General features: G+C 38.0%; 1 protein-coding gene across 2 annotated transcripts in view; it reads left to right on the forward strand.

The window, feature by feature from the left end:
* Positions 1–5,885, forward strand: part of LOC143439615 (uncharacterized) — a 47,182-nt gene extending 41,297 nt beyond the window's left edge. For both annotated transcript variants that reach the window (XM_076925943.1, XM_076925942.1), the window contains exons 13-17: positions 631–921; positions 1,892–4,057; positions 4,623–4,763; positions 5,070–5,174; positions 5,485–5,885. In XM_076925943.1, the coding sequence (XP_076782058.1) occupies positions 631–921; positions 1,892–2,098 (498 nt within the window). In that variant the 3' untranslated portion in view covers positions 2,099–4,057; positions 4,623–4,763; positions 5,070–5,174; positions 5,485–5,885. The remainder of the gene's footprint in view (positions 1–630; positions 922–1,891; positions 4,058–4,622; positions 4,764–5,069; positions 5,175–5,484) is intronic.
* Positions 5,886–9,604: the final 3,719 nt, after the last annotated feature.

Below are 9,604 nucleotides of genomic sequence, written 5' to 3' on the forward strand. Positions count from 1 at the left end.
GAAGTAAACATTAGGAATCTAGGAAAAAAAAGAAAATGATTTTCTTTTTTTCAATTTTCTCAAATTAAAATAAAAGCTTGTATTTACTTCATTTCTTGGAAGGGATACATGTACTCTAGCTTTATTTTTCTCAGTTTTTATTTTTTGCTCATTTCAAATGAGTCTTCCATATAAATTGCCTTTTATTATCTGTGAAGAAGAAATGCCTCTTGTAATAGACACAATGATTTGACAGCCATTCCAATATTAAATTAGGTAAAAGACACATGTAGAACCTCACTTATGTACCTGACAGTGCTTAAGGAGTTTTTCTGATGTGATTGGAAAAACAGTTTATAGATTCTCCTCTCTCTCTTTCTTTTTCTATCTCTCTCTTTTTCTCTCTCCTCTCTCTATCTCTCTTTCTCTGTTCTTTGTTTGATTTGGTTGTATTTTTCGTAGATTTATGTTTATCAAAAATTCATAAATATAATAAATGAAGGTGAGAATTGGAAAACCAGGAGTAAAGTCTGGGTTTAAGCTTAAATCTATGCTGAATTCAATTGAATTCATGCTGAAATTGCTATTGGTGTTGTGTTAACTTTTTTCTGCCTACTGCCTTACTAGACAATATTGGTTGTTTTCACTCAGCTTGCAACTCTTGAAACAAAAATAAGACAAGAAGAATTCCAAAGGCAATTCCTGGAAGATGAAAATAATCTTCTGCAGCAGAAATTAAAAGATGCAAAATATCAGCAGAAGAAATGTGAAACTGTAGAGGGTAGAATAAAGCAGCTTGAAGAGAAAATTCTCAGCCTGAAGACCCATATGGACAATAACATGATAGAGCGTAGTGAGGTGGAAAAGCTTAAGAAAGCCATTGAAGAGCAATATAGAAGTCAACTACTGGAAAAAATAAACCAAGTCAATCGATTCTTACAGGTGACTATAGTCATCTCTCTTGTGCTGTAATTAACTCCACCTCAAATTTCATTTTCAATGTATTGTGTGTATGATTGTATGTGTTCTTTTGTGTTTCACAGCAGTTTCTGTTGTAGATTTCTGGAAAAAGGAGCCATCCACTTCTATTAATAATCATCTTAGTTTTAAATATTAGTAGTAAAACAATTCATCTATCAGAATTCCAGTTTCCAGTAGGGAATCCTGTGATAGTACTAAAAGAGTTCATCTATCAGAATTCCAGGTTCCAGTAGGGAATCATGTGATAGTACTAAAAGAATTCATCTATCAGAATTCCAGTTTCCAGTAGGGAATCATGTGATAGTACTAAAAGAATTCATCTATCAGAATTCCAGTTTTCAATAGGGAATCCTGTGATCTTTAAGAATACGTGAAAAACTGTGGGAAAAAATAATTGTTATTTGGATATGACAATGTTGTTTACAAGTTCAATGGTTTACTACAAAACTGTATTATGTTATTAATTTTTGCTTTATTATATGAATATTTCAGGGATGAGGATATAGTTCTATGGTTGGATATCTCTTTGTTATCCACAAGCACCTGGGTTCAGTCTACAGCACCACAGAAAGAATTCATTAAAAAATTCTGCTTAAACACACTTGATGCTGATGATAAAGAATTTGAACTCCAACCCCTTTCTCTTTCATTTAAAATATTCTCTGCCTTCCTTGTGGATTCAAATGTAAAGAAAATTACACAATAATTTGTTGGATGGTTATGTTTCAAATAACCTTTTCCTTTATTTAGCATATATACAGTGATATTTGTAATTTCAACAGAATTTTTCTGTTATTTGAAGTCATTTATTTAATTTAATCTTGATAATTGCAAATACATAGTATTTTGATCACATCAGCCACTCCTTCTAATCTCTTTGAACTCTCCTTAGACGTCCTATTTTAACATGTATCTTTTTAATGTTTTTTAGGAAGATGCTGCCTCTAACCAACGGAGAGAGCAGGAAAAACAAGATTATATACTTTTACTGGAGGATAAACTTAAGACTATTGAATCAGAGCTGGTGGAAGTAAGATCACGTACAATTTCTCTGAACAGAGAAATGAGATTATACAAAAATAAATATGGAGCTGAATTGAAAACTGGAGAATCATTAAAATATAAACTTGAAAAGTAAGTCAGAGCATAGAATCCTAGAAAGCCAGTGTCCTGAATTTAAACTGTATTCTGTAGTTAGATGACTCATGTGATTATTAGAGTCTGAAAGAACATTACCTTCAAGAAATAATATCCATAAGCGTACTTTCCTTTAAAACACTTGTGTAGGACAGACAGCATTCCTCAACTGCTGTGCTAGATCAGATGCAACTTTCTTCCCTTTTAATAAGTACATAAGTTAACTTGAGGTGTGTACATTCAGCAAAGTACACATGCAGCTTGTTAATTCCTGATTCCTAATCCATACAGCTGTAATTTTGGGAACCTTCTCATCAATGTTCTCTTAAGTAGAAGTGTTTGAAGAAAGGTTATAATAGAGACACAAAGGATGTAGCTCGCACCCCAACGTCTATTATTCTGGCTCTTGGGATGTTATCTATCTGTAATAGGCAGTTTTGGTGTTACCTGGAGGGAATCTGGCTTAAAAATTTTGAAGATGGGTAGGTTGCCCTCAACGTCAATTGGGGGCCATGTCTCTCTACTGCAGGTGATCACTTCTGGTTCCACTTTCACACTGTTGGCCATTTTGGCTAAATGTCATCCCCATTGAGTCCTGATAGCCTCTCACATCTCAGGTGTCTGAGACTTTCTAGAGGCTCTTCCTGACACCTAACCGCCACTGCTGCATATTTCTATTCATTTTCTTGGCCTTCTGTGTGTCCCAACTGTCTTTCTCCATACCTGATCCTTCCCCTCCTTTTCACCTCTCCCCTCCTGATCTCACAGACTTTCCTACTTCCATCCGCCTCCCACAATTAATTTGTTCCACTTCTATATGGATTTCAGGTATCCACACTTGGGCCTTCCTTCTTGTTTTACTTCCTAGGTTCTGTAAATGGTATCATGGGTTTTCTGACATTTTTGGCTAAAATCCACTTATTCATGAGTACATACCATGCATGTCCTTTTGGGTCTGGGTTACCTCACTCAGGATGATATCTTCTAGTTCCATACATTTGCCTGAAAAATTCATGATGTTCTCATTTTTAATAGCTGAATAGTTAACCAATAGAAATAAGAAAGAGTGCTAGAAATATGACCATACATGCAAGACATACAAATCAGAAATGTGATGCATTAACATTAACATCAACATCCTTTCTGTAGTCATAGTAAAGTAGAATAGTCATATTTGGGATGAGGTCTGACAATACTGAAGGCCTCGTCTTAACACTGAATTCATCCATGTGTTTTAATTGTGATGCATTAGTGTTTTGACTTCATTTTTAATTTCTTTCAGGTAATTCCTATAACTGTAAAGGCAGCGACAATGGAATTGTATTTCTTATTGCTTTGGATCTTTCTTCATAGTAGTCAACATGTAAAATGTCTGTTTCCTTAAATGAAATAACAGCCTTAAAATTATTGTTATTACAGATGCTTCACTAATTTTGATTTTTTAAAATTTTGTTTCATTTGTACATGTGGTTATTTTGTCTGCATCTTTGACTATATAACCTGTACCAGTCAGGTACTGTGGAGGTGAGAAGAGGGCTTTGGATCATCTGGGACTGGAGTTATATATGGCTGTTAGAAGCCATGATATGTTCTGCAATTGAGCCAGGACCATTGGAAGAAGAGCCACTGATCTTAACAATTGAATTTCTCTCTAATCCATGTCTTGCTAATTTTAAATTCAGTTTTTTACATTATAGTTAAATTTTCAGATGTGCATGGTTTTATATATCAGAACCACATAATTCTTTGTTTTATTTTGAAAAATTTAGAATATATGATAATGAACACTTACACAGTTAATTTTTAGGTATATAGATTTCATTCTGATAACTGGCCTTTAACATTTTCTTCCCTTTGTGTTGGAATTAAATTTATGGATGGCTGCATGCCACATAAAATCCATTTGTTCCTCCTGCCTGTTTAATGAGAGTCTGGAAAATGTACTACAGTTCTATAAAAGGTAAAACTCTCACTTGAAATTTGTATGGTTAAAGTTGTCTAACAAATTATACTGAGTGTGGTAACCCAAACCCAGAGGGGAAAGTGCCACATTTCTTCCTTATTTTTGCTTCTAGAAATGTGACCCTATAACCTGGAGCAAAGGAGGAAGCCAGGAAATTAGAAGGCATCTTGGGGAGAAGGGAGCTCTAGAGGAAGTTAGTAGGACACAGGTCCTATGAAGAGGGAAATGGGGAAAAGGGAAGAGGCTCTAACTGGGGAGGGCAGAGGAAGGTAATACAAAGGGAGAGGAAGGAAGGACAGATACACAGAATTAAAGCTGCTTGAAACTACCATAAGGAAATATTGTTTTATATTATTACAGAAAAGTAGATCTACTATGTATGTTTGTATATGGAGTTTAAATTGAGTTATGCTACATGTGGTGATGATTCCACTAATGGTTACAGACTAATACAAATCAGAGTGCCATGGGAAACCTCACTTTTTGCTGTTGGTCAGAGGAGGGAGCTGAGAGACTCCCTAAACAATTTATGCTATCACCATTGCCCTTGGTTATCTCTCAGAACATGAAGGATCGATCCTGTGGCTGAAGGCACCATACAGTTTAGACAGAGGACTATGAGCACTCAGACTGGAATTGATCTGGACACCTTCTCCTCGGAGACAAGCTCTCATGGTATTGGAAGGAGCTAATAAGTAAGCTGGTAAGGGGAAATAAAGTAATCAATGGTTCTAACCAGCTGTAAATTCTGTGAACATCAACAATGACCAGACTGGCAAGACAACACAGGGGTTCAATGGTGGTATTTTAACCTTGAGGTTGACCAGTAGTTGTTTAATTGTACTTAGGGCCCACTAATAGAAGGAAGTTCATATAGAGCACTGCAAACTTAGTCAACTACTACTGCTCGGAGAGTCATAGACTGGAGAGTAAAACCTGTTATTGCCCATTTGGTACATCAGTATAATGTCTAACTATATTCTATGTTCTTGTCTTTATATATCCATAGGTTTGTATAGCTCACAGCCCTCATCAAAGAAGCTTCTTTCTGTAGCACATAGAGACTATAACTGGAGTTTATAATTCACCAAACTGCAGAGAATAAGCAACTGGGGTATGTCTTCCCAAACAGCACATTTCTAACACAACCCCTACACCTAAGGCTCAGGGAATGCCATGGAAGAAGGAATGAAATCACTATAAGAGCCAGATGACTAGGAAGTCTGCTGGGAGACAGTGTATTCTAGTCCTGAAACAGAAGCTACATTTGTGAAATGTCAGCACTGGTTTGAGTTTTATGAGCCTTCAAATATATGCAGTATTGTGCATTTTAAGTAAAAAGTATTGTAGATGGGTATGCTAGTTACTTTGTGTTGCTATGACATATCATCATGACTAAAAGGACCTGTGTTTTATGTTTCCAGAGTGTGAGCCATAATGGTGAAGAAGGCATGGCTGCATCATGAAGTTAATAGAGCATATATTTAACCATATGTGGAAAGAAGAGAGAGCAATATGAAAGTGGGACAAAGCTATAAATTATCAAAGACCACCCTCACTGATGTCCTCCAGCAAGGTTCTATATGCCAAAGATTCCAAACCTCCCAAACAGCATTGCACCTGGGCATCATGTGTTCAAATGACTGAGCTGCTGGAGACATTTCTCTCTCCAATCATCACTGTAAGAGACAGATGCACAAACTAGAGAAAGACCTGTCACTAGACATGTCACATGGCACTGTATATTCACTCTTCTTGTTCTGTGTCTAAACCAAAGATTCTGCAGTTCTGGATAAATCACATGGCAATGTGTGATGTCTTGGTTACTGTTTTTCTTTATGTGCTTAGAACTTCAGGGTCCTGTCAGTGGAAGCAAGCAGAGAATGCTGATTCCTTGTGATAATATGTCCAGTAGTAACAGAGTCCAACTTCTACAAATGCTTCTACAGATGTTCCAAGTTGTTACTTAGGCTCTTACCTTTGTAGTCAGATAATAAAGCAACACAAAACAAGTCAAGCACACAAAAAAAAATGCTTTAAAGTACTTCCATGTAATTTAAAGGCTGGAAACCTAGTTTACTGACAACATGCTTGCCGGGAGTGCATGTGGTTTCATGTTTAATTTCCAACACACACACACACACACACACACACACACACACACACACACACACACAGACACACACACCACACACACACACACCACAGAAATTTAAACAGTTCAATGGTTAGACTCAGATGGTGTTTCTCCAAGTATTTCTTCACGTATAATTTGAAAACACTCCCAAAAATCATGCTTCTGAGCAAACAAAAGGTACCAGTGGTCCATTTGATGAGTTCAAGGATGCAATCTCCCTCTGGTGTTAGAATGAACATTTTATCATTTGTACTTCTGAAAACAACCAATAACAAAGTAAAAAGCCTACAACGTAGAATTTGGGAACTTGGAAGGGGTCAGAGAAAGGCAGCAGGAAGAGGTAGGAGGGAGAAGAGACGGGACAGCAATGTAGTTTTATTTCAATGAAAATTTAGATCAAAATTGTCGAGGGTGTGTTTTTTTTTTTCCATCTGGGTTGTCACAGATAAGTTTCCCAGCATCTAGTAAATAACCTACTGTCCAAGATCCTGCAAGTAATTTATTAAACTAAGTGGGTCACACAGATTATACTGTTAAGAATAAGGAGGACATGCAGAAATGAGAGAGTTGGTAGCAAAGAGGCATAAAATTGACTACAATATATTTCACATATCTTTTGATATTATACAACAAAATAGTGAAACAAAGATTTAGAATATAGCCAATTATAGAATAAAATGAAAATAGCCACATAGTATGTAGCATTCCCTTTGAAAGTAACGCTCAGGATATATAAGTCCTGGCTGATCTATAACTCACAACATAGAGCAGGTTGACCTATAATATAATATGAATTCCCTGCCTCTACACTTACTCACCAGGACTCCAGGAGACACAGCAATGTCTGGCTCAGTAATTCAAATTCTCTGTGAAGTGGCATTTATCAAGTGGGTCTGATGAGATTGTGGTCCCAACATTTGATCTGTGGAGGCAGGAAGAACAGGAGTTCCATGCCATCCTCCTTGCATAGGGACCAGGCCTTGCCTTAATGAAGGGCTACTTTCTTGAGCCTCAGTTGAGACATGATAGAGCTGTACAGGAAAGGGTCAGCACTGTGCAGGCTTGCTGATACTGACTTGGAAACCTCCCTCCAGCAAACAGGACAGAAGTACTTCACAGAAAGGACACATTTTACTGACTGGAAGTGAATTGAGGGGGTGAGCATGGTGGCAGCCACAGCTCAGAAAATTGAGGAAGAAGGCCTTCTCACACTGCAAAACGTAAAACTGGCAATGGGAAGTGAGGGCATCTTGTCTATATACATTGTCCCTAGGGGACATCAGTGCCTGCCCCACCAGAACAGAGAGTGGGTTAGCTCGTTCTGTGGACAACTGAGCTCTCTCCCTGTCATCCAGACTCTGGAAGCTGGAGTTACACTTAATCTCCAGCTACACAAGGCACTGCCCTAATTTCACCTTGACTGCAAGGAGTGCACACAGGGTGGCTTCAAGACAGCAGCTAATTCAGCATGAAGACATACTTGGTATGTTTCCAGAATGGTATGGTGAATATTGAGGACACTGTGACCTGGCTCAGTTGTATCTGTGACAAACTTGCACTTTCAGTGAAAGGAACAGGCTGTGAAACCACCTAGAGTGGAGAACAGGAGTTCAAGATACAGCTGTGGGAGTGTAATGGGGCCAGTTTAGGCTATTGCCCTCAGCCTACTGGGGTTCACAGAGGTGACAGCAGGTATAAGATGCCATCAAAATGTGGAGTAATGTGGTTTCAGGACTGAGTAGCACAGGTGTTTGAAATAACATTTAAGGACACCTGTGACCCTCCTGTGGCTAGGTGTCTAGTTTAAACTTGTTATCCAGTCTTTGTAAGAGGGTCCCACAGCAGCTCCCCATCTGTGAAGCTCAGCAAAGTGCTTGGTGGCTCACTGAGCACTTGGCAGCCTGCCTTTCCAGGTCGAGAACACTGCCAGGAACATTTTAAAAGGAGGTCTCAATAATCTATGGATTGAAAGCCAAGAAAACTGGTTCTACCCCAGAAATACCAAGGAGCTGTAAAGTGTTAAAGGAGCATGGGAAACAGGCCAAGGAAGAGGGCCTTCATCATTTGGGCTCATCATGTACAAGTTAGAGAGTCACAGGACAGTGCTTGTGTCTCCCTCACTCCATGCCTCTTACTTTGCTGTGCATTTTGCTAGTTTTTCATGGTCTAGAGAACAGAAGAAATGGCAGGAATTGTTCCAAACACACAGTTTCTACATTGCTAAAAATCTGAAGACATGGCTATAAGTGAGTGTAGATACCTAAATAACCAGAATATTATGAAAATGTTCACTTAGCATGTGCAAAATGTATACATTGAGTGTCCTTGTCAGCATGATGGGTCATTATTCACATTAATTCTGGTGAAGCATTTCTTGCTGCTTCCACTGTACAATGGAGAAAAACTTTCTTAAAGTTCCCAGTGAGTCACCAAGTGAAGTCCCACAGAAATGTGAAATACTTTCCTCACATCATCCCCATTGTTTATACAGCATCAATTAGGAACTCCATGGATTTGCTCTCTTATGATCTATCCTCTATTCATGTTTTGTAAAATGAACACAAAATCCAGACCCTCAGGGTCACGTGGAGTCACCAGATTTTCCAGCCTGTGCTCAACCAGAAACCAGGCTTCCTGTCAGGATCCTACAGGTGTGTTGGAACCCAAGAGGGATCTCCTGCTTCTCAGAGAAAAGGGGGATGTGGAGGGGGCAAATGAAAGGAAGACTTGGGGTAAGAGGTCTGCCCGGATGTAAGTGAATAAATAAATTAATGGAAAAATAAAGATTAAAAATCCAAATTAGCAAACAACAAAACTTCAAACATAAATATTACCTTTAAGAAGGAGGTAACAAATTATGTACAAGACAGATACCATACATATTAGGTTATGCTTCCAAAGACATGAGTAACTATGCTGAATGCTTTATAATTTTCTGTTCAAGTTGATCTTATGTTCATAGAACTGCCCTTCACTCATCATGATTTCATGGACCTATTGAGCTACTGAAATTTCTATTAAAAAGCTATAGCTAACATTAATACATCTGAAAAGCACTTATACAGTTCTGATGGAAACTATAACTATCTAATTTAATATCAGATGGTTCAATTTTATGTTTACAATCATCTCACATGAAAATAGTGATTGGTGACTTGTGGAACATTTACCTTAAATTCCTTGAATTCAGAAACTCTTTACTGCTATAATTCTCACAGGCTTTGCAAAGCTGCCAGGAGATAAATGTGTGGACAGAGGTACAGTTGCAGTGGAGGGATGATTCCCAAGAAAGTGTATACTGTATTCCTTGAGTGGAAAGTCAATTTCTTCTTACAATACCACAAACTCTGCCAAGATGCGAGGACTTCACATGAGTATGGAATCCACATTAAAGACTCCGATGAAAC

This window comes from Arvicanthis niloticus, chromosome 27 (assembly GCF_011762505.2).
Source record: "Arvicanthis niloticus isolate mArvNil1 chromosome 27, mArvNil1.pat.X, whole genome shotgun sequence".
Classification (NCBI taxonomy): domain Eukaryota; kingdom Metazoa; phylum Chordata; class Mammalia; order Rodentia; family Muridae; genus Arvicanthis; species Arvicanthis niloticus.